Genomic DNA, 26,412 nt, shown 5'->3' with positions numbered 1-26,412 from the left:
GTGGTCTCAGCCTCAGATACTCAACTAATCAAATTGATGTCATGACAAAAATGAATGACCAACAAAACATTCTTTCTCCTTCATTTCTGTCAAACAATGGTGTATGTAACGTTTCTCGCGGTTAGTATCATGGTTGCTAGGCAACCTGAGCAGCACAACGAAGGCTAGACCGTCCCATTTCACAAGCCTCTCACTTCCGCACTTCTCGTACTTATAGTACGCACCGTACGTAGTACGCGTAGTGTGCGTACTTCAAGCGTGCAGACCCTGAATTGGGACACAGCCCCTGTCTGCCCCTGTCCTGCGTTGCGATCTACCTCATTCCTGCAGGTTTAGGAACTAAACCTGCCTGTTTAGTTCCTAGTTTCTTCCAGTTTGCTTTCATGTATTTTGTAATCAGCAATAAAGCTGTGTTTTGAGTTAGTCCTGCGACTAAGAGTCTGCATTTTGGGTCCTCAATCCTGCCTGCTTCATGACACATATTTCATATCAATAAGAACCTTCAGGGGCCTAAGATGGACATGTTTGCCAATTTTAGTTGCTCAACCCCTGATCATGTAGAGAGAGTTCACAGGCATGCACACAACCTGATACAGACTTTATGACAATACAGCAAGATTCAAATGAAAAGAGATTACCAAGATAAATAGCTATCTGAATATATATCAACCCTGAGAATGAGAAACCATGATGTATGAGTGGTATTTTTGTTGTATTTTGCTGTTCCCCACAATGCCTGAGTTCCCTCATTCCTTATCCTGCTACTATAATTGTGGAGCAGTCTGTGTGTCAGACTAATCCTTACTCCACATTCCCTCAATCCCATCCAAACTTAAATCAGGGGCAGCCCGTGATTCAAATTTGGATGGGAATTAGGGATTGAGAGACTTTGCATGTGATGATTGTTATTGTCTTTTATAATTTCTCCTAAAGACAAAAAAGCAAGTCACTTCCCATATCACAAAAATGCTGAGTCATTTTAAACTGACATCCTCTTTAATCTGACTTACACTTCACTCAAAGACAGTATTTATCAAAGACCAAGAACTGTACACTGATTAACCACTATCAGAACTTTCTCATCAAACCAATAAAAACCAAACAAGTATTTGTTACATAACTATGACATTGCTTTTATTCATTTCATTTTTCATATATTTTGTTTATATTTATATTGTTGCTTTTAGTGAAAGTAGAAAAGGTTCCTGAATGATCCCTTCACTGAATATTTTTCTGCCTCTTAAATATCATTTTTGCTTTGTCAAACTCTGAAGTACTTTGTTTCGGCTTATTCATACTTTAAGTCTGTTTAAATGTGGTTACCATGACTATTTCACTTACTTATTACACCGTTGTGAACATTACATTTTATATAATACATTACATATTAAATGTCAATGCTGTTAGGTGACATGAAAGTTGAATCATTAAAACAGGACATGAAATAGTGTTTGTAAGCCCCATTAAAGAAATGGATCGAGGAAAGCACTTACAAACAGTTGTGATATTGAAATGACTAAATAAAAGTTGGGTTTTTTTTGGATGAAGTACAAAATGCTGGCATTAAGAAACTGTGAAACAGTTGACAGACCATCAGTTTTATTAAAAATCCCAGCTGAAGTTGTTGCGGGGAAGGCATATGAACTTTATTGTAGTTTAATGTATGCTTTTTCCCCCCTCAGATTCTAAAAATGTCAGATTTATAGCCACACCGCCAGTCACCCCTATCCACGTCCCCATAAAATAGCAGAGCAACTCTGTCTCATGCAAATTACTTTTCCATATTAGGAATGCAAAACAGCAAATATGTTTGGAAATAAATGTAATGGAGCCTAGGTTATGTTTTCCATTAACATAATGAGGAAATGTTGTGAATTAATGGACTTGGCAAATTCCAAAATGTTGATTTCCTGAGTAAATCAACAAAATGTGTTTTATCCTATTATAATGCAGTCTCGCCATAAAAAAAATGTGTGATTTTGATGTGTCCATGGTTATGCACACCATTGTTGTCTTGGCTAAGCGACTTGAAGAACAGGGCAGGATGTGTTTACCTCATTGTCATTCAAACAACATTGCTTTTGTTGCCTAAAGCTAACCACACTTGGGACTCAGAATGCAAATGCCCGTCACTTATGCCAAGTCTTGCACTTTGTATAACCTCTGCAGTTGTATGTAGCTTTGCTTTGCTTTGCTTGCTCTCTATAGCCTTTCCAAATTTTACATTTGAGACTTTATACACTACATGTTATGTTCTGTCCTTACCCTGTTACTGTCAGCATGACAGTAACAGGGTAAGTTTAAAATAAACACTTCTATTTGAAAGTATCTCCAATATAGAGATGAATAGGTTGATGGAATAAGCTGATTTTTAATGCTTAGCCCTTTTACTCTGTTTCCCTCTGTCTTTGTTTTATGCTAAGATAAAATGAATTCCGGCTCCAGTTTCATATTTAGCTGGCAACCAAGTTTCCCGATATGTCAAACTACTTCTTCAGCATTAATTTATGCTAGCAGAGATTTTTTGGAAAGGGATGTGAGAACACTCCTGTATTTCCCATCCTGTTGCTGCTTATGTTTATACTTGTGAAATTATGCAGACAGTGAAAAATCAAAAACTAAGAATGTAGTTTAAAAAAAGTCCCTCTGACTGAACCTGCTGCATAAATAAATGAATAAATGAATAGATTAATATTTAACAACATCTGCTGCTAAATAAAGAATACATTTAAGTCAAAGTGTGTGTTTAATAAGGTTGTGTTTCATGACTTGTTGAATAACATCCCTGAAACTAAAAAAAAGAAAGAAAGAAAAAAAAAGAAATTCTCTTCCACATCTAAATGCAAATGACAACCCAACTCAGCTCTGGTTGAATCAGTTCCGCACAATAATTCAGTTCAGCTTTTAAATCTCTATTGTCAACATTACCTTTTGTATGCGTAGGCTGTACTCCAGCTGTCCTTTAGTGACCAGATCTACTCTGGGGTCCAGGGACCACTTGTCCTGGCCGGCAAAGATGATGTTGGATCTATTGAGCCAAGCCACCTTGGAGACTTTGTCATCAACATAACACCTACAGACAGAATAAAAACTGGTTAGGTGAGAAATAGCAAGACCTGGTTCTTCATTACGGGGGGAAAAAATGGATGCAACTTTTTTCCATTTCATGATATGTAATCCTATTAGGCAAAATGAAGTGCAGAGTTTTGTAGATAGGGAAAGCAAACAAATCACAGCAATTATGCAATCCAGCTGAGTAGGCGGGGGTGTATGGAAGTCAAAGGTGCTTCGAGTAAGGTTTATACAAACAGTTGTGCTGAAATAATAAGCCAAGCTGGTTATGTTTTAATACAGTTCAGCACTGCTATGTTTGATACCACTGACTAACAAAGACTGCTAAAGTAAGCAGACACCTAAGGCCTCTACTCATTCCAAAGTGAACGACCAATTTTTCTCTTCTCCTCCCACACACCCCCTTGTATTGCCTCCTGAACCCTTCACCTTCTTTACCACCCTTTTTCTCTGATGAATACATCTCCTTTAACAGTATGTTATTCCTGTGGATAAGAAGGGACACCGGTATCCTCTTGTTTACTTCTTGTTGCATGCTGTCAGCACATTACACCAAGTAAGCTCAAGCTAAGACATCTTGCACGGGAGCGAAGGGAGCCGAGCATCTTCCTAATGAATAAATGTAAATGTGAAAAGACGTCGGAATCAATGAGAATGGATATCAGCTGTAATGCAAGCCGACAGTGAATGCGCCTCACATGCAAATTCCGGCAACTCCCCGAGCCTTGGCTGCGCACACCACTTTGGATTGTGTTGAGCTACAAGAGAGTAGCTTAGTGAAGCAGTGGAGTGAGGCTGTCTTTGGCAGGTGACCCCGGGTGAAGCACAAAAGTGTTGGTGCAGTCACCCTAGTCTGCTTCACAGCGGGAGCTGGATGTCAGATTTGTTGAAGGTTTGTACTCGCAGCTTTAATCCCTACTGATGTTCCTTCCCTTTGTGTGGAACCAAGATAACTCACTGTGTTTACTGACTCGCTTTGACAGCTATCTTCCTATTCCTTCACTCTAAAGTGTTCCTCCAGTTTTGTTTCAAGAGTTTTCAGTGTTCTAATTAAAAGAGGCAATTCAAAAGCTCGCTATGCTAATTCAGATACATTTTTCTGTAATCAAAGAAAGTTTTATGAACTGCCCCTTTCCAAAGCTAGCTAGAAGCCAGAGGGAACATGGGGTGCAGCACAGACTGACTCATATTCAAATGCATAAAATATAAATCGTTTCAGTTCATTAGCCTCTCAAAACGAACCATGAAGTATGTCACAGTGTGGAGCTGGGTTCATGCAGCTTATATGTTAACACCATCATAAGCCTATTTATAAGTTTTGAGCTTTGTTACATTTTGTGGTTACATGTCCTGGAAAAGGCAATCAGACGATGGTTACACTGTCATAAAGAGATGGACACACTCAGTAAAGGTACTGAGGTAGCAATGATCAGTTGGTACCAAGTCCCCAAAATGTGCCAAGGAAATATCCCCTGCACCATGACACCACCACTACCAGCCTGAGGTGTTGATACAAGGCAGGGTGGATTCATTCTTTCATGTTGTTTGGACTAAATTCCAACTCTGCCATCTGAATGTTGCAACAGAAATCGAGATTAATCAACCCATCAGTGGCAACTCAATGCATTTGGGTTAAAAAGCAGTTGAAAAGGTGTACCTAATAAAGTGGCCATTCTGGTGTGTGTATGTGTGTGTTCACGTGTAACACCCAAAAGAGTTGATCCTTTTAAGAGCATATGACATGTCTTTGGCTGCTCAACACAAAACTTTCATGCAGTTAAATAAAAGACCTATAGTTCACTCGCTAATCAATTTCCCATGAAACTACCATTTCTTTCTGACCACAATCACGTTAGTATTGATGAAAGTACTTTGAAAGCTTTGTAAACTACCATTCACCAACTGGCAACTTTGGTTTCACAAAATTGAAGCTGCACACCTGCCAAAAGCTGTTCACTTGAGGCTGGCTTGAAAAGTGAATCTACATTCATAGGCTCCCACATTAAAATGCCAAAAATTACAGCAGAAATAAACATGCTTGTTAACCACTACAAAAAACCCTTTGGTCTCTGTTGCCATTTTTCTCCTTTATAGTGATTCTAGAGACTGTGATGTTTTTCTTTTAATCCTTTAAATTATAGTAGGGAGAAAAGGGTGTGGTCATTTCCACTGACAGGAGAATGTGGACGCTGCAGCTGTAGCCTCTAGCTGTCTGCTGGGCAACACTTGGCTAATTTGAAATACTACACTGGATCTCTGTTTCATGTCTCTGGTGTTGGCTGCTTTTGATGCATTTTTTATGTGGTTATCTGACAAATAAATTTGAGTTTCAGTGTGGTTAATTATACTAACATCACATCCAGGAACTCTGTGCTCCAGTTTTGGTGAGTAAAACTCTAATATTTTACTTGATTTGTTATGTAACACTAATTAGGCATACACTCTACAGCCTGAACTGATAATGCCAGTCTCTTGTCCAAACATGGTCGTACACATTCCAGGATTACATCAACAAAGTACTGACCACAGTCCTAGACCCTGCGGATGATGTCCTATTGGTCACATCCAGGAACTAGTCCAGGTGGGGCGGGTATTCCATCAAACAGGTAGTAAAGTACTAGTTTAATTCTGTGTAGTTCACTATTCCCCAGCACTAATAATCAAAACTTTCTAGTGCTGTTTCTGAACCACACAACCTGCCGTTCTAGATGTTAATCGTCTTCAGCTCCTCCACATTAGTGCAAGCTATGGACACACACTGACAAATTGCTTGCAGTGAAGCAATAAACTGCCCTGGCTGACTGAATGCTTGCATCTTGTTTCCGTGTACTGCGCTTGTTTCCTCTCCTTCCTCATTACTGCTTGTCGCCTACTGTGAAGTAACCACGAGGAGGTGGGAAAAGAAAATGAGATGAAAAAGACGACCACACGAATGGACATGATGCTCGTTTTCTCGATCACATTAAAGCGTAGCCTGTTACTGAACCCGAACTTTTTTACTGGATGCAATTGTTAAAATCAACATATATTAAAATCTACTTTTTGCTATAGCACTGACAAATCCACATTTTATGTTTTCCTGTTGAGAGGAAAACCATCCTGACTGATGCCATGTGGCTGATAAAAACTCAGTTCTCAGACTGCCAAATTGATACTCTGCCAGTTTTTTAAAACATCATAATGTAATTATTATGTAAATGTTAGATAATTGGTGGTTTTGATATATGATTAAAAATTCACAGTGTGGGTAAGGGCAGCTATTTTAACACAAATTAGCATCATAAAAAAGAAATGGAACTTTCTAAAAAAAACCACAGCAGTGAAGTTGATAGAAACAGCTTTGCAGATTATATAAAACACATGCAAGCACATGTAACAGTGATGATAACTGAGGACGCATACTTTATTTTAATAGACTCTCCCCCCTGTGCATTATCCAATTGTACAACCACTGTTACTGAAATATTCAATGTAAAACTGTGCACACAGAGGCAGTATTACACAACACTGTGCATGACATTTTTTGTGCATTGTTAAATGTTAAATTGAAAAAGTTTATTTTATTACTTTTCTTTAAAAATTAAAAATTCACCCTTCCCCACACAGCATTAAATTACTTTAATTAATTAATTAGTTAATAAATTTGGTTTTAGGTCTTACAAAATGAGTTCAACCCCCTACCACTGAGCACATTGTGTTATTAAATTACATCAAAATAGATGGATAATTGATGTTTATATAGTCTTTGCATACACACATGCTAAATGGGATCATTTACATAACAGCAGATGATCAATTGCAGAATGCATTGAAGACGTTAAATGAGTTGCTACCTCCTCAGCCTTCCCCACTGTTACTTGATGTCTGAGTTTCCTGCGATTAATAAAGTGTTGTATTGGTATGATCCATGCAAAAATGTCATGTACTAAAAATACGAATATGACAAAAATGCTTTTCCCCCCCAAAATAAACTCAAGATTACTTACAGTGACCTTTAAAATGTTGTATGTGCTGAGGATCCAAAGACTGACTTTAATACCCGATGGCTCTTTATAATTCATACTTAGAACTTTACCTGAGATCCTGAATATACATCTGCATGCTTATCACCCTGCTTTACTTCTGCTGCTTTCCTGCATACATATTCATTTATTAATGGTGACATTTTTTGAAAAAGGCTTTTAGAGTGACATTCAACTCAGAGTTATATATTCGCTTATTTTATGATTGCTCTTGCCAGCAACCTGAGCACTCTGTGTCATCAGCATCACCTAGACACAGAGTAGTGGCACTGGTTGGACTGGGTGCTTCAGCCATTCAAAACAGGTCTCCAGTTTCACCCTAGTCATCCAGAACATATCCAGTAGCTACTACATGTCTTATGAGGGCAATGAGACTTTATGTTATGTATAACGTAATTATCTTTATGTTATCAGGTTGTAGTCTAGAAGTTTGGAACATCTGAGACCTATTACAAATTAGCTTTCAACGTCAAGTTCTCAGCTAGGCTCAGAGTCAGGTGCTTTAATTTCTGTGAGAAGGCCTGCCTCCGGCTGAAGCTTCTTAACATTTTTTTTGTTTAGTTCTGGGTTTTCTAAGGAGGTATCCCCAGGTCATCACAGACAATGAATTCCTCCTTTACTGTCTAGTTATAGCCATATTATTGACTTTTGCTTAGCTCTACTTTTAAACAAGACAAAACGTGAGTATTCAAGTACTCTGTGCGCTGATCAGCCACCAGTCATCTTGTTACTATTTTAGACATGACTGTATTTTCATGGATGAATGAAGTAAAACTAGTATTGCAAGAGCAGTACCAGTTTTAGCTTACATGCCAGCTTGTTAACTAGTGTGGGATGTGCATGCACCTGGAGCCATTTTGCCACAATTTTAATCTTTACTCGTTCACTTAAGGATTCTAGAGAAAAACAAGAACTCACTGTGGTGCTTAAATAAAACCAGCAGCTATTGGCAATACTTACATTTACTGGCTCTCTAGCATGATGTATGTGTTAGCGGTGATTTAATCTTTCAGTGCTTTAGAAATGCATACCCATTTAAACTAAACTGCCTTTTATTTCCTTATTTACAGAATTTATTAAAAAGTATCATAATTTTGGTACAACTACAGTAATAAGTTAGCATTGAGGAAGAAAACTTACCTGCACAAAAAAGCCTGCATGTGAAGCTATCGAGTTAGCTAATCAACAACTCAACTACGCCCTCTGTTTCAGTTAGCAAAGCAAGTTTTAAATTTCTGCTTTAATTAATGAGGTTCATACTGTGAGTGCGCTTCCTCTAAATTGAGCTCTTCGATTACTATAGGTGACTATAAAACACCCAAGTCTGTAATACCTCGTTTATGTTAGCGCCCACTACATGCTGTTCACTACGGGTCAAGGAAACAGAGCAGAAAACTAAATCCATTACACTTGATGGAGTAAGTATCACAACAGTCAGACTTTAACTACGGCTATATTCTCATCTTGAACAGATTGCAACAGTAAATAATAAAAATGAAAAAAAATATTAATTGACTTGCATACATATTGGGATTTTGTGCAACATCTTGCTTTTTGCTATTCTTTAGAACTGCTCACACCTTCAGAGTGTGGTTCTGGTGCATGATCAGTAGTACCTATGTTCTGTTCTCACTAATGAGTGAGAAAGTGGAGGACTTCCTATTACTTGTCAGTGCGGTTGTCTGCCTGTAGCTCTCACTTCTTTCTGGCATAGAAACTGTCAAGGTATGTCTTTGCAGGGTCAGGTTTGTCTCGACTTCACTGGACCAGAATAGAAGATCACAGCTGTCTTTGGTTGGTCCGCTCGGACTTGTTCAACAAGACGCTTGCAGGAAACTTGATTTAATTGGAAAGCTAGGTGTGGTTTAATGATTTGTAATGAAAATCTATCTTATTAACTGGCTGCGGTCCTCACAATGATGCAGCACCTCATCTGTGTTATTTGACAAGTCTGACTTTAGTTATTTGAAATAAAAATTCTTTCTCTAAAAGTGGATTTTGCAGAGTGCAATAGTTGTTTACCAGTCACTTCAGAGACTCGGTTTGGCCTATCCAGGGTCTGCATGTGATGGATGCCTAGGCTGCTGTCCTGTGCTATTTTACCCCAAGCTTTGTTGATGGATGCTCTGCTGTGCTATATTACATTCCTTTTCTGCCCTGCTGTGCTGTGCCAATATGGACTGGCCAATAGACTATGGCTGACGGTGGACTGTGTGGGCTGACAGATGCCTGGGCCTGAGCTGCTGAGCTGGGCTTGTGTTGACAGGAGGGCTGGGCTGGATGTATCCCTGCTCCAGGGCTAGCCGTGGGGGAGGACCAAAGAGCAGGACGGAGCCGGGGAGTGAAACTGTAATGAGAGGAACGATGTGCCAAGATTGACAGAACAGTCACACCACCCGCTATTCCCATCAATACCCAGTTCTCCTTATCTCACCTCATCTTTTCTTTCCATTTTTTCTGTCTCTGACACTTCTCACCTCTTTACAAAACGCCTTTTTTCCCCACTTCCTCATTGTAGTGCTTCTGTCCTGTTCTACCCTCCACCCTTTTCAACCTTCTGCCTCCTACTCATTCTCTTCCCTTTCTTCCCTTTTATCCTTGACTGGACAGGCTGTGTCACAAAGATATGGTAGTGTGCATGCACGTCTTTCTGACTAAGTTGCAACTAATAGTGTACCTGCCATTTATGAAGAATCTCAATTCTTTCCTCAAAAATGGCCAAACCCTTTGCTTCAGCATTCAGTAAAAAGTAAAGGTGAGAGTGGTGCACCAGCTATTTAGACCTGATTTGCCTAACTCTAGCCTGAAGGGCAAGAGGTACCACTAACTTCATACATGTGTCAGGAGGCAGGCACAGGGACAGAAACAAAAGAGATATCCAGTCAGGCAAGAGACTAGATGGTAGAAATAGAAAGGATGCACCAGAGAATAAAAATACTCCAAAAAAAAGGTGAGAGCACAGCTAAAGCCGGATATCAAATCAAACCAGGGTCTCCTTTATAGCCCTCAAAGCACTTTCTTGCCCCACATATTTTCTGAGAAGCAGGTTAAAAGTATTTCAGGTAAGGTCTAAGTTTTTCCCCTAGGACGAGGCTTAAGCAGAACAAAGCACTCGTTGAAACACCTGCTACAACCCTGTTCTGCTGCAGAGTTTACCTTCTATTACGATCCTCTCCACTTGATTGATACGAAGAAACTATCATTGAAGAACACAATTAACAATTTACAGAGAAACTAAGAAATAATTAATAATAGGTGTTAAATTATAGAACTGCAGAGTGTTTTCTACCTGTGCATCAACATGTGCCCGTGTATGTTGCGTGCTAATTGACAACTGACAGATCAAATCTTCTCCATGCCTTTGTAAACTGGTGTCGACATCAGCTACAAACAGGTCACGTTAATTGTTGTGATTAGAAAAGGAAGCAGCAGAGTGTCTGAAGCTCGTTTGCAAAATCTTCTTTGGAGGTTTAACGAGGCATTTAAAGCAAGGAATGATGAAGGTGATGTGCTGAGGGTAATAAACTGTCTCCTTTTATTAATAGTGATTTCAAACAAAGCTGCAGTCAACAGGAAATAGCCCTCCCTTGACCCCCTCCCCTGTAAGAGGCCCAGGATGGAAAAAGTTCATCTATCTGTTGATGAGGCCACACTATGCCTGTCTCTGTCTACCTGTGCCTACAAGTGCAATTAGCAATTTTTTCACCTTTTAACTTCTCGATACCACAGAGCCAGTTTGTAGGGAACCCCCTAGTGATGTAAATGCATGGGAATAGACTTACTATCTGTTGCTCCAGTAGATTTTTTTCCCTTCACTTCAAAGCCCCTAGATAGCCACAAATCCTCATATAATTTTCATGAAGCCCCTCCATCTTTGGTTGGCATGCATCAGTGCTTAGAGCAAGCCATTAATCAGGTCAAGAAATGATTGTTTTGAGACTTGGCCTGCCAAGCTAGCGGGGGGAAATTATTAATCAAAAACAGTTATAAACAAGTCAGGAATGTGCAGGTCTGCTAGATTCAAATTTGCTTGGCGCAGGTGTGATTTCACCTCGAAGGCTTTGCAAGCGCCAGAGCAGTTTAATTCCAGCGTGCGCGCTCTGTTTCTCAAAGTTTCTGAAGCTAATCCAAATGGATGTTGTGCTCGGGTTTGCTGTGCAAGATCGGAACTCTCCCGAGCAACATTATGGGCCAGCAAAAAAGCTGATCTGATCAATGTTCTCACTCGATACTGTACGTCAGCGGTGCAGAAGCCTCTGACACTTCTCCTGCCAGTGGACCTATTCCTTCTCATTTTAAAGTCAGCATGACCCCAATCTGTGCCTGTGTTGTGCTTTTTAGTAGGGTTGGAGTGTGAGGGAGAAGTGACTGGATGTAACGAGCCCGTGACAGATGGTGCCTTACTGAGATGTAGGCAGTAGGATCTATGGTGAGGGCAGGATGCTGCTATTAAATCTCAGGAGATGTACTGTGCTTCCTTCCTCGGGCACATCTTCCTTCCCCTCGTGTCACTCTCATTCTGCTTTCTTATCTTTGTGCAGTTTTGTACCGTCTCTGTTTGTTTTTGCTTCTCCCCTTCTGTCGTCCATATTTATGCTTGCCTCATAATTTCTGCTTTACTGCTCCCCATCTTAGCCGTTACCCCCTTTCTTTCCCATTTCTCATTCTTCTTTTTCTTTACCCACTTATTACTCCCCCAAGCAGCTGGCCTGCCTGTATAGCAGTCAGCGTAAGTACGAGATGAGCAAAGTAACAGCAACCTGTAATTTCGTCGTACTGCCTCCAGTTGCATAGTGGTAATTAAACAGTCTTAAATCTTGACTCAAATAAAAGTTACCATACGTTTGCTCCGCTCGCAACACCTTGCAGCGCGTTGCATCAGAATTTTCTATCTGCCCTCATGCCTCTGTTTTTGCTGTTTTGTGTTGATGAGAGTTCACGAGCATAGGGCAGGAAGATATTATTCCTAATGTAATCCACTTGGCTCTCACAGCTGCAAATTATGCTCATTACTCTGCATGTGCTGGCGGCAGAGGGCTGGCCTTTGCCCACCTTTTGCGTTCTTTAGGCCGCTTTTTCGTTTCGACTCGCTCTGATTGCTACGGGATGTCACATAAGGCCTTGTCTCAAAGTGTGACACTGTGGAACTATTGCCTCATTTCTCTGCTCTCCACATTTACCTCTTATGCGATCCATCACTATGTTCTGCTTTGGTGGAGTACGGGCACAAAGAGGTGAATCAGTTGATGATGCAGCAGCACTGAATGAGAGCAGAGGCAACAGAGGGAAAAAAAGAAATGCTCTTGTAAGTGGTAAAATACTCCAGACCTGGCTGCCTCTATTTAGGCTGCGAAATGAAATGCGGCATCATAAATTCTGTCTGAAATGAAATAGGCTTATTTGAATTTGTTGGCCCGACATGCTATGTGTGTTTCTTGGGAGAGCTTCTGATAGTGTACGAAGCACGACTACCAGGACCCCGCACTACATCAACAAGATTCCGCACACATCTTGGAGAGCTTTAGCAAAGCTCAGAAAATCATACAAACATAAGCCAAGAGCTTTGCTACCTCTTCTTACTCAGAGTCTGTTTTATCTCAAAGGTAACACTTTGAACCGAAGATGTGCTTTCAATAATTACGTATGAATCAGAGCTTGGGGCGCAGGTCGTTTCATCATCATTTCCTATGTGAGTATTGGCTTTTATACACTGTTGCCACACTAATCAGCGGTTCTCCCTTGCGGGCTCATTTTCAAAAGCACAGCCTGATTAAGCAGCTTGTGGGGGACGCTGAGTTGACGCCGCATCTACGATGTTCAGCGTTTGCGGGTCGGCTTTAAAGGTTAGCCAGCGGGATTCGGAATGTCAAATGATTGACTGACGGGTGCCATGTCAAGCGAGAAGGTCAAAAAGCTCTGCTGCTAGGCATAAAAGAGCTTATTCACATGCCAGTGTTCGGGGAGGAGCATGACATGTTGACACCTACGTATGCATCAAATTTACGTGAAAGCTAATAGGGAAGCTACCCATTTCCTTAAAATATATAAAAGGTTAGTCTGAGTGATGTACTGCAGTCAATCAATACAGCAGGCTTGAAAAAAGCAATTACTCGATTTGTTTTTTACACAGCTCAAATTATTTTTTACTTTCATTATGATGAATTGCCTTAGGCCATGAGCAGTAGCCTGAAACACAGCTTACTTTAAGGTTATTTTTTAATTATATTTTTCACTATAAATACCTTATAACATCGGCTTCAGATCTCAACTCTTATTTTTACTTTTAATTTTTATTTATGGCTACGTATAATATTCCTAATTTCTTTTTTACTGAGAATTGTTGTCTGTGTTCCATTCCCACTTTAAGCCAACTTCCTTCTAATTGATTGCCCTGTGTAATAAAAGATCCTAACATCAGGTGTTTCTTTTTTCTTCAGATCTGTGTGCCAGAGATGATTTGATTAAGCATATCCACTCTCATGGACAACAGGAGCATGAGCCATTCGAAGTAAAGCAGCTGTTGAAACCTTTTACATGTGAGTCTTGTGTGATTCACCGTGGTTGTTAACATGAGTGAGTCCTTCAAATGTTCAGGGCAACAACTGAACTGAAGAACTATCCTTGGTGCTAAGGATACCTCAACCACTGACATAGGGCCAGATTTATTAGCAGTCTGCACCAGTGTGAAATCTTGTTTTGACACAAAAATACAGCATGTCTTGTTTGACAGGCACTCAAGTTACTTTTTAGACTGAACGATGGCTTTGGAGGGTTTCTGTTTTTTGTGACTTTTTTATCAGTCCACAGTGAAGACACCTGTGTGCACAGGGTTCTTTTGTACAGTTTTTGTTTTCTTTACCTCGCTGTATACCTATCTACTATATATAGTCTTCACTATATACTCTAATGAAACGTGTATTAAAATGCAGGTAATAAAGGGACTCTAAAGTGAGCTATGGCTGAGTCTTACAATATGTAATGTTGACTTTAATAAATACCCACAGGCTGCTTTTGGCTCTGTAACAACCACATCATTAATACGGGCATGAGACAGGATCTGATGGTAAATGTTGTTCTTCTATACATCCTATAGATGACATGTTACAGACATGTTTCATGTTTACGGCAAACAGATGGCTGCACCTCCCTGAGCCTGGTTCTGCTGGAGGTTTTTTCCTGTTAAAAGGGAGTTTGTCCTTCCCACGGTCACAAAGTGCTTTCTCATATTGCACAATCAAAGGGGGTAGTTGAGTTGTGGGGGGTTTTTGCTCTATTATTGTAGAATCTTTACCTTACAATATAAAGCCCCTTGAGGTGAGTGTTGTTGTGGTTTGCTACTTTATAAATAAAACTGAACTGAATTAAACTGAATAATGTGAATGTAACAATGCAGCCCTCCTGGGCTCCCTATGCCTGCCAGAGAACTGCTGTCCAAACCTACAGCACCACACATGGTCCCAGGCAAATTGTTCATCAAAAACATATTGATTCTCCTTCAGCTGCCTCTCATTGATATGGAAAACACATGCAATACTTGCACCTACACTGTATCATTCTGGGTATAGTACAATGCTCTCTCCCTTATCACAGCTGCTGATTTTGACCCAGTAATTTGTGCTGCTTAGTAACACCGGCCCTAAATCTAGTCTGCTTTATCCGCATTATGGGGGATACGATTTGGTCACATTTGACTGGCAGTTGAACGATGGCAAATCTCATCTGTAGACCTGTAATGTCAAGACAGTGACAACTGTAACTGCACTAACTTTGGCAGAAAACAGTTGAAGTACGTCTCTGTTATTGGTTTAGTGGATGCACGCATCCTAAAATATCAAGATGTCAACACATCTCTGAACACCTACATTCATTTGATGCCTTCATAGGCAGCGTGGATGCAAGCTAAGCCTTGGAGCAGTTCTGGGGCTGTATGTGCACTTGTTACATTTTGAAGAGGGATTCACTGGTAAACATAGACCCTAAAGACTCACTGTAAAATCTGTGCTGCTTATAATCACACAAAATTTGTTTGCGTGGAACAAGAGGGCACCATCAGCTCCTGCTGTTTAATTATAGCATCAACTGATGTAGCCATGGCAACAATATAATACACTCACAACATGTGTTGCAACAGCTATAATATTTAGTATTTTTCATGGCGTCTAATGATAAGTTTTTAGCAGGGCCATTTCAGACTGTGCTACATGCGCTCAGCATGAATCTCACTGTTTTCACAAAGGGTTTTCACAGCAGTTATCGCCAAGGATAGCTCCTCAGTTCAAGTGGTCTCCTGAGCCTGTGCAAGGCTAAATAATGTTAACAACCTCTGCAAGCCACAAAAGACTCACATGTAAAAGGCTTTGACTCTGTCAGTGCAAGGCTGTTTTCTTAAAATGATCTTTAATTACTCACTTTAAGCTGAGTTGTCGTCGGTCTTAAAGATCAAAGAACAAGGAAACCATGAGCCTAATACAGTCTGATGTGCCAACACTGACCTTAGTATCTATAGCGCCCTAACACAGTCCTTTATAATAGGTAGGCTTTACCACTGCGATGTCTTCCGAATCTCAAAGGGTGATGATTATGAAGTGTACATCTATGCAATTATTGATTCGGTTATTCATGCGGCAACACATGGCCCCTGAAGTGCTATTAGATCATATTTTAAAGCTCATTGCCACAAAATAATGATACTTTAAGACCATAATGGAGACACAACGGGGGGTTATAAATGAATGGAAAGAAATTATTATCTTATCATGGAGCTAAATTGCTGTTTAATTAGATAGCAGAGTTTAAAAAATGATGAGAGGCTTGTCTTCTTAGTACACTGTGATTTACCGTTATCACAGACAGCTTGGTATAACAGATGATTTTATTTGTCAACGGGAATATTTGACACCTTGTATGGTATGAATTACTCGAGCACTTAAATGCAATAACCAAAATAGCATGGTAAAAATTATGTTAAAACAAGCAGAACAGTAGTTTGTACTGTAAGGCAAAGACCCTGCAGTAATATAGATCCCCCAAAACCACCAAAATCACATGACCCCCTATGAGCAAGCACTTGGCTACAGTGGGGGAAAAAAAACACCTTTTTAACAGGAAGAGGAGAAAACTGGGAGAACCAGGCTTGGGGAGGGGCGGCCATCTGCCATGATTGTTGGGGCCGCCCACCCCTGATAACATAAGAAAACCACTAGATTTGTTTTATTACTGCTGAAATGGTCAAGTTTTATTTTTTCTTTATCATCTATTGGTATATAAAAAAGAGCACATCATCACTTATAAAGAGCAGGATTGATTTGTGGAGTAAATAAAGCTGTCAAAACAAATGTAGCAAACAATATAATGGGTGAAAAAAATAATGACAAATTCATTATTTCATTATTGCTAATTGCATTCATCTGAGTACCTGCTTCTAAAAAACTTACAAAAGGATACAGGAGAGAGCAAGCGAGAGAAAAATAGGACATGGCAGACACAAAAGATGTATCTATTTATTTATATCTATCGATTTAATACAGAATGGAAACTCAGCCTAACACATAGAACTTTGGCTGAGAATAAAACGACTCATGTTTCTAACCCCTGTCATCTGCAGCAATGTGTGTGACAACTCTGAAGGCCTCATCTGCAGAGCAAGAGAAGCTCAAGTAGAACGAAGATTCTGGGTAATGATCCAGCAAAGCGTTATTATCAGAGCAGTCCAGGAACCTTCTCTGCAACACCATAAACACAGACAATCACAAAGATTCCCTTTTAATTGCTTTCTCTTCTGTGCAGGGCGAGGAGAAAGAGGGGGTGGTGGTGGTGGTGGGGGGGGGGGGGACTTTGCTTTCTTCCTCAGAGCACACTGTTCCAGCAGATAATGCCAAGTAGCCCTGACAGGGAAAGGGATGAGAGGGAGCAGGAAGAAGAATGTGTTTTTCTGAGCTTGAAATCATCCCTTCTTTTTTTGTCTCCTCCTGCTTGTATCTCAGAGAAAGAGAGTAAAGGCTTGAAGCTAATAATCATGCTAAAATACTCAATAGACTCTAGACAATAAACAAGCAGAAGAATGTAATTTCATCACAGTGGTGGTTTAATAACAAAAGAGACTATGGCCCTGCTGTAAAACGCCAACTCTGTGCAGGGGGAAATTAGCCTCTGGCACAAACAAGGATTAGGAGGGTTTTTTGAACATTAAAACAAAATGCCACACACTGTTTGCTTTTTCACATAGTACTGCTTAATGCAACAGAACAGCATGTAGAAATCACCAATAAGCACAATGAATACTTCAGATCCACAGTTTTTGCCAAAGGCATGGTTTACTAAACCTGTAAACAAGGTTAAATAGGCACCTTAAAATGGCCATGCAGGCTGTTTCAGGGTGGTACATTTTTGAAAAATAAACTCCATCCTTCATCAGGTCTCAGCATCGGTCTGTTAAAAGGTACTCATGGAGAGAGGGGAGTAGATAATGAACCAAACTTTCCACAGCCTATAACATTGAATTTGCAATATAAGCGAAGGTAACCAGCAAGCCACTTGGCCGCCATTACTACTCGAAGCAATCCTAACTCCTGCTGATTTTGATTCCCCTCCAACTTTTGCTTTGGTGCTCTCGCTCACATCAGCTGAAAAACCCATTTTGCGGCGCCTCAGCCCGGCCAATTTCTATCTGTCACAGGTAGTGGGGAATTGACTGTGCGACATGTAGCATATCACTTTAAAGTGACAGTAAAATGGGAAATCACTTTGTGCCAGGCACATGCTCTTGTCGCCTTCCATAAGAACTTTGTTCAGTCAGAGGAAAAAAAAAAGTCCTTAGGGCTAAAGGGTTTGCTGGGGAAAGATAGCGAATCAGCGCCAAGTTCAGTCTCCTTGCACCCACTAAGGACCCACACAGAAAGAACAAACTAGGTTTTCCCAATCGTATACGCGAAACTGACAAACATACACAGGACATAAACTGAGACATTCAAACGCTTATAAAACAAACAAACAAAAAACCTGCTTTCAGTAGGTACATTCAGACTGAAAGACACACTAATGCACGTACAATGATCATAAACTACTTAGAGAGTTGGATTTAACAAGCTAAACTTTGAGGACACAGAGAGGTCTTTGCTATTTTGATCGCTGTTTACTAAACCTATTAAGCCTTTATGAACGCTTCTATGGCTACACAATCATTCATAGGCTATCCTCTGATTCAGAGAAGTGAGACAAGGGAAGTCTTTTCAAGTATAAGCAGTGCGACTACATTCATGCATGACCCAATACCAGCCAGGTGATTTCTTGGATTCTTAGCTTGTCATAGACAATCTAACAGCAAATGGAGCCTGAAATGTAACCGCTGAGAAGTGGAAATCATACTGTGATCCGTGAAGACATTTTCATAACCACGAATATTTCATTATAGATAGTGGCTCCCTGAAACCAAACACTCCAAAACACTTAAATCACTTGTTTTCTATTATCACTGATTGCCATTACTTAAAAAGCATAGAAAAGAACAAAACATTTACTGTATTTACTGGCATCGTAACACAGGAAATGATGTTTATTTGGTTTATTTGCTTAAAAAAGGTTGTTGGCAAGCATTTTATAGGTTTGTATGTACGTGTTTATTAATGTATCTGTGTTCATTAACATGTATCTGTACAAGCTTTGATATCATTAGAGTATTTAATGATAATCTGCCCAACAGTCAGGGACACGGCCATGTAAAGGGAAACGTCTGATGTATCTGATAAAGAGTGAGTGTTAATCACTTGGACATTGCTCTGCTTATGCTTTAATTCAGAGAAAAATATCTAAGCTGTTAGTTTATGGATTTACATGTAGTTGTAAATGTTCTGGAGAAAGGGGAGATCAGAGCTACGTGGACAGAATCAACATTTGAGCAGCATTGTTTCACAAAAACAATCAGATAAATCTCAGTGATGAAGTAGCTCTGTCTTAGATGTGAATAGAACTTCATGAAACAGATTTATGAGCTTTTTCCTCCAGCCAAATTTGCTTCATGTAAAAGTAGCACAGTTCATGCCAAGTTTCAGGGTCAGATAAAAACTCTTTTTCTATATATAGCAGAATCACTGTAATTTATGAATAGGCTTTGCTCGCTAAAAGCTGTGGTTTATCCCTTCAAGCGTACACATTTGTGATAATTTTCTTTTATGCTACTGTGCTTCACAAAGGCCTCCTTGAGGTTTGACTTTTGTACAATCTGACTGCTGTGCAGTCAAGTTCTTTTTCTAATATTATGTCTTTACATAGTGGATTTTAAATCAAACAATCAAAATGGGATTCAAGTACAGACTTCCAGCTTTAATTCAAGGGCTTTCAAAAAATACTGCATTACTTGTTTAGCAATTAAAGTACATATACTACCCCATTTTCAGAGACTCAAAAGTCATTGGACAAAGTATATAGATTGTTAGTAATATTTGGATGGAAATCCTTTGCTGTCAATGGCTGCCTGAAGGTTATAACCTATGGCTATTACCGAATGCTGTCTATTCTGCTGTGAGAGGCACTGCCAGGCTTTTACTATGACAATTTTCAGTTGCTGTTTGTTTCTGGCTCTCCTGTTTTCAGTATGCTTTCAGGAACTGAAAAGGATGCTATGCTCTGTTGGGTTAAGGGCAGGAGACTGACTTGGTCACTGAAGAATATCCTTGAGATTTTCTTTTTGCAGTAAGCGTGTTGCTCTTAGATAACTTACCCAAACTCATAGAATCCGGTTATAGTATGCGACCAACATCTGATTTTCATGGTCTTTTACTTATTTTATTTCCACTGTGTAAAAAACTTTAATGTAATATTAATTTTGGGATCTGTCAGTTATATTTTCAAACAGACAGGGATTTGCGATGTATTCTCTAATTTCTGCTAACTTCACAACCATCCAATTTCGTGGAACAACCACAGAAAATACAAAGGGAAACGAACACTGTTAGAAATATATAACAAACTAAAGCATGCACTGTTCATCACTCTCTGTGTGTGTTAAGTTAGAGGTTATTACGCTGGCTTTGACACTGGCTAGCACAATGTTTCTCCTAACTGCCTTGTTAAAGTGTATTGTTGGTCAAAGATGCAATATCTAAGATACAAGATGAGTCAAACATGAATCTTTCCGTCTGGCATGACTTGTAATTTTGGACACAATAAACTGTTTGCACAGTTGCAGACAAACTCAAGGATTATATGAAAAGAATTTCAAAGGGAATTCGCTGCAGTTGGTGCTGGCAGCAAAGTAACGGCCAAATCAGATCACTCGAGTCAGAAATCCGTCCAACGCCACAGGAAACAGTTGAGTAGAGCCAGAGACGAGGGCACATTCTCTGAACTGATATGTCAATACTCACCTGCACTGATAAACATCTAAATAAAATACACCTTATCTATAAATAATATAACTCTCCCTCCTTCTCTTCAGATAGCACTCAGCATTTTAATGAAGTCTAATTACAATTATGGAACAGAGTTTAAATGATTGATATGGCTTTTCAAATTGCCCTTTGTTTTTACAGTAATCAGGGTTAAAAAAAGAGAAACACCACTGTTAATAAGACAGAGCACATTAACAAGTAAGTCATCAAAGTATCAGACTCTCAAAACAGCTGGACTGTATGCTTACATCTGGAAATGCCTCTGGCTGTTAGCTGCCCTCTTTCTGTCCACAAAGAGAATTTTATGAAGCTAGTCTTTTTTTTGTGAATTTTTTTTCTTCCACATGAAGCACCTCAGTATTTGAAAGGGAGTTTTGGCTTCTGCTATGTTTCTCTCTGCACTCTTACAGAAATACATGAAGGCTTAGAAAGAGAAATTCTTCAAGTTTTTTTTCCCTCTCAGGGAACAGAACTTCCACCTTTGTAAAGTCTTTGTAATTAAAGTTACATGACACTCAATTCATGTGGACTTTTGAAAATGTTACCATGCTGTCATCAGTGATGTGATCGTTGTCATACATTGTTAAATAATTATTCTTACTAAAATATATAATTTAACAATCATTGGTTTTATTTATTAATTAATCCTGAAACATCAAGCTAATATTTTTCTCCATCCATCCATCATCCATCCATCCATCCATGTGTTCTTTGCTTAACTTGACAACCATCATCATCCACTGCACGTCACAATTAGTAAATCATTGCTGGGAACCACAGTAAATGGACTGGCATGCACTGTTCATCACTCTCTGTGTGTGTTAAGTTTGCCTAGCACATGTGCGCTCTTTCTTTCCTGCCCTGCACTTAGTGATGCCAGCTATTCTCCAGCTAGTGCAGGTGAAGCTAATGAGGGCTGTACTTATAGGATCTGGTGTAGCAGTACGTAATCATCATTGCATTTAATACAGGCTTTGCCTAAGTGCTGTCACTGTTGACACAAGGGCAAAGCTGGATGTGCCAAACAAATACCCCACTGGAGACCATAAGATTCCCCCCCCCCCAAAAAAAACCACCACTGTTTAAGCACCTTATGTGTCACACAATATAAAGTGAAACTGATGCCAAACTGCAATAAACACTGAGTGATTGAAACCGACAGAAACACCCCAGTTTTTACCCTAGAGGGGTTCTTGTGTGTGTGCGTGTATATGTGTGCCTTTGGTTTCCTGTGACAAATGAGCAATCACTCACTGATGTTATTTGGACTAGAAGTTCTTAAGAAAGCTGTAACCCAGAATCAGCCTGTTCTGTAAAGCCAAGTTTTGATCTGGGACAACAACAGACATTCACACACACACACACACACACACACTCACACACACACATGCATTCAGCAATTTATAGTTCACCTAACTTAATTTCTGCCTGCATCTGAAATCTTTACACTACTATGCACTACTGCTGAATGAGTGCTGTGTTAGCATACAAAATTATTGCCAGTGTAAACAGAGGGGTGATTTTATTACATAAGCCATTTTTATTGTACAGTAGAAGGAATAAACCATGGCATGATCCTAATCAATTTTGCAATGAACTATAAGATAACTGGCAATATTGAGTACATCGAGATAATATAAAGTATGCTTATGGTGGCTGCAATAAAAGAAGACTTTCATGATCATAGTTGTCAGCATAATGCGTAGCGCTTACTTAAAAGATTACAAATTCAAAATTGTTTTAAAAATCATTTTTCTATAGTACATGGCTAATGCTTGGATCAGGAATAATTCATTTATTAGAGGGAATAGAAAAGAAAAAAATTGTGACATGAACTTCTAATGAGAGTTGTGTCTGGCCACTTCTAATTTTCCATTTTTGGGGAAAAAATATTTGGCGTTTTAGGTGCCAGATGCCACACTATGTTTGCTAACTGTGTTTAGCAAACATAGTGTGTGACAGCTTGGAGAATGTTGCAAAGTGGCAGTGAGAAAAACTCTCCTTTAAAGCTTTGTAAAGCAGGGTGGAACTTCAGAGTACATGAGGTCATTCTCTGTGGGTGACAATAAGTGACTACATTCAAATTACACATTAGTCATTTAATCCACTGCTGTTATTGTCAGCGTCCTGGGTCTGAGCGACCCAGGGTCCCTGAGCAGTTATGGACTTGTATTATATTATGTGTTTTTGGTGTTGCTGTCCCTTGTTCTCCCTGGTGGCAGGTATATGTGTGTGTGCGGGTGTGTGTGGATGCAGGTGTTTCTGAGAAAACCTGTTTACAGGCACCTTCAGGCCTGCTAGGTGTGGCCCTGCCAGGTGGTTGGCCACACCTGAAGACCATGACACACCTGCAGCTGATCAAGCCTCGTCGGAGGAGCTACTTGAGAGTGTGGTGGAGCTCTCTCCGACGCTGGATCATTGCGTGACTTCATGTTAGTCTCTCGGCCAGTCAGTACGGTTAGTCTGCCGCATTGTGTGTGTCTTACAGCTGCCTGTTTGTTATCTCCCCAGGAGAAGCGTGGAGACGAGAGGACAGCGAGCACGGGGTGCTCAGACACTGAGGAACAGGGACAAGGAACACTGACACTGGGAAGAGGACATGTCACGGGAGTCGGGAAGGATTTGGTTCTGGAATGCACTGAGGATTTGGTTCTGGCCCTCCGTCCAGGATGGAGGGCCAGAACCAAACCCCAAAACAACAACCGTGACAGTTATGAAAGTACCAATTATATGTGTTTTCTTTTTATGGTTTATTTGTTGGATTTCTGATAGTTATCAGTCTATAACATATGACAACTGCAAATGAATGAAATGTTAAATAACTACAAACCACTTGTGCCACTTTAGTTAGGTGACATGTAAAACCCAGCAGAGGTATGGGAACATTCATTAGGTTTTGCTACGGGATGATCATATACTGCTTAGCGTTCGCTCTCTCTCTCATGCGCACATACATGTAGCCATGATTACATTTGTTGTTTCAGTGCATCTGGACTTTATGTCTCACCTCAGTGTGACAGAATGGGATAACATCATGGTCATATGGTGAATGCTATTCCTGTAGCTCGGGTCTGACTCCAGTGCTTATGCTTTGTTGAAAATCAATTCAGAACTTTATTAAGCACTGTATGGATTTCTGATCCTTTTCAGTCTGGTTTTCAGAAGCAGCACTACAGGGAAACTGCTCTTTTAAAGGTGTATAATTAATGGCATCTGTTCCAGGAAATTGCTTTGTACTTGTGTTGCTGCCTGTGATACTGTTGTCCATAATATTTTCCTCAATAGGCTTAAGGTTTTGGCTGGTATTTCTGGCTCAGTACATGAATGGTTTTCCTCCTATTTATCTGCAAGGCCATTGTTTGACCTGTGGGGTCCCTCAGGGTTCTATCTTGGGTCCATTGTTATTCTCCTTTTACATGCTTTAGCCGGGATCATTCAATCTTTCTCTGGAATTTTTTTTTACCATTTTTATGCCGATGACATTCAACTGTACATGTCTTTTAAGCGTCTTGATGCATTCTCATGTCTTTTAAGCCTTACCAGCTGGATAGGCTGTCCGCCCTAGTTAACAGTTTATCCCGGATTAGTGACTGGCTCACCAATGATTCCCTTGTTTTAAACTCTGACAAGACTGAAGCCATGATCATAGCTCCTCCTGATATACACTCAAGAACCAGTCAAGTGATTGCTTCTTTTTGCTCATCTGCAAAGACTAGAGTTCATAATCTTTTTGTAGTATTTGATTGCTCCTTGAGCTTGGACACTCATATAAAATCAGTCTCCTGTTCCGTTTTGTTTCATTTAAGGAACATTTCTAAATTGTGAGCTATAGTCTCCTCCTCTGAAATGGAAAAAAATGTTCATGCATTTTTATCATCGTGCTTAGATTATTGTAATGCCCTCTTTATGGGGATAAACAAATCATGTCCATCACACCTCCAAGCAGCCAGACTCCTGTGACACTCGGCAAAGCGAGCTCAGATTACCCCTATTTTATTTTCTTTACATTGGCTCATAGTTGATTTCAGAATTTGTTTTAAAATTCTCACACTTACATACAGAGCACTAAATGGACCAGCTCTAAACTATTTGTCTCAGCTTCTTGTCAAACACACCACTGCTCGCAGTCTTTGTTCACAAGCTCAAAATCTATTAGTTATCCCTTGTACAAGACTGAAGACTAAGAGGGACAGAGCTTTCACTTTGTGGAACCGAGGCTCTAGAACAGTTTACCACTCCACCACAACTGTTAATAACTTTCTCTTTAATCAGACTCCATAAGAAGCAGGTAAATGTTTCAGATCATCAAACAAGTTTTAATATTAGACAAAGACAACCTGACTAACACCAAATACAGTTTTAGAATGATGATTCAATTGATTAAGCAAAAAGAATCTATCCACACCTACCTGATCCTGTGTGAAAAGGTAATCACCCACTAAACCCAAGAACTGTACTAAAGCATTTGTGTCTTTCAGCTTTTTGTTTTATTTTGAAACTGGGTTTTTTGGAGACCTGGAATATAAACTTCCGTGTCTCTAAAGCACTGTGGTCAGCTTCTGCTGGTTAAATGTGCTATACGCTGTAAATAAAATAGACATGACAGTCAACACAAAAAGGTTCCGAGATTTTTTATCGTACATATTTGAGTTATATTTTTTCATTTCCAAACAGAGAATATATAACACAGTTCAGTAGACAACACCTAATATTGGAGAATAAAAACAAACTATCAATATCTATTGTGCTAGTGTAAATCCAATAACAATTCCAGCAGTGTTATCAATACTTTTGATATTCTGATCAATCAATGTCAGTAGGATTTAAGTCTGGACTTTGACTTTGACCACTCCAAAACCTTTATTTTTTTTATTTTTTAGTAATTCAGAGGTTTAGTTGCTGATGTGAATCACTGTCATAACCCAGGTGCTCTTAAGCCTCAAGGCACAAACAAGGCTGGGCATTCTCCTTCAGGGTTTTCTGGTAGAGAGCAGAATTCTTGGTTCCATCAATTATGATTAGTTTAGATCCATCACAGTACCATCACTACCAGGTTTGACTGCTGGGCCAGGTTTACCACAGATGTAACAGAACCTTTCAAAAAGTTCAGTTTTTGTCTCGTCAGTCCACAGAATATTTTCCCAAATGTCTTGGGGATCATCAAGATGTTTTTAGGCAAAAGTGAGACGAGCCTTTGTGTTCATTTTGGTCAGCTTTGTTTTTCACCCTGGAACTCACATCAATGCCTACTTCACACTGTCAGATAGGTTCACACAGTTGATTCATGACTTAAGAAGTGGGGGGTAAATAACTGTTTCATATAGGTGGAGGTAGGTTTGGATAGCCTAGATAACTTTCTATTAAATTATAGAATTATAGATATTATTAAAAACGGCATCTTATATTTATATTTATACCTCGCCTGACATTAAAATTTGATGACCTGAAGCATGGTATGACAAATATGAATGAAAAAAAAGGAAAACAGAAAGGGAGAAAACACTTATTCACAGAACTGTATGTAATCTGCTCTCTGCTTTTGGTTTGTTTTTAAGCATTCTTCTTATGGAATCACAAAACAACTGAAATTAAAAGAATATTTGGTTCGATAAACAAGCTGCCTGAAATTATGGGTCAGCTTAGCTGTGTTTTTATGTCACTAACTCAGCAGGCTGGTTAAGCATTCATCCTCTCTGCTCGTGCTCCGCTGCTGTTACATATGCCTCTCACATCACACCACCATAACAACTACAACTGATCTGTTATTTGCTCTTATTTGTGGCTCTTTTAAAATTGCGCATCACAGGAAGTGATATGAAACTGATTTTGGACGGCAATGTACAATACAATTTTGCAGTTTATGTGCCTGACTTGTTTCACAGAAATGGATTATTTGTTCAATTTCTACCTGACCTTAATGCTAACACAACAAT

General features: G+C 39.6%; 1 protein-coding gene across 3 annotated transcripts in view; it reads right to left on the bottom strand.

Moving 5' to 3' along the window:
* The window catches only part of LOC116328960 (limbic system associated membrane protein), a 1,233,629-nt gene that overhangs the window by 82,124 nt on the left and 1,125,093 nt on the right, over positions 1-26,412 (bottom strand). For all 3 annotated transcript variants that reach the window (XM_039622696.1, XM_039622695.1, XM_031750856.2), the window contains one exon: positions 2,929-3,073. In XM_039622696.1, coding sequence (XP_039478630.1) covers positions 2,929-3,073 — 145 coding nt within the window. The remainder of the gene's footprint in view (positions 1-2,928; positions 3,074-26,412) is intronic.

Source organism: Oreochromis aureus, linkage group 14, assembly GCF_013358895.1.
Source record: "Oreochromis aureus strain Israel breed Guangdong linkage group 14, ZZ_aureus, whole genome shotgun sequence".
Taxonomy (NCBI): domain Eukaryota; kingdom Metazoa; phylum Chordata; class Actinopteri; order Cichliformes; family Cichlidae; genus Oreochromis; species Oreochromis aureus.
This window is presented reverse-complemented; position numbering and strand designations above follow the sequence as displayed.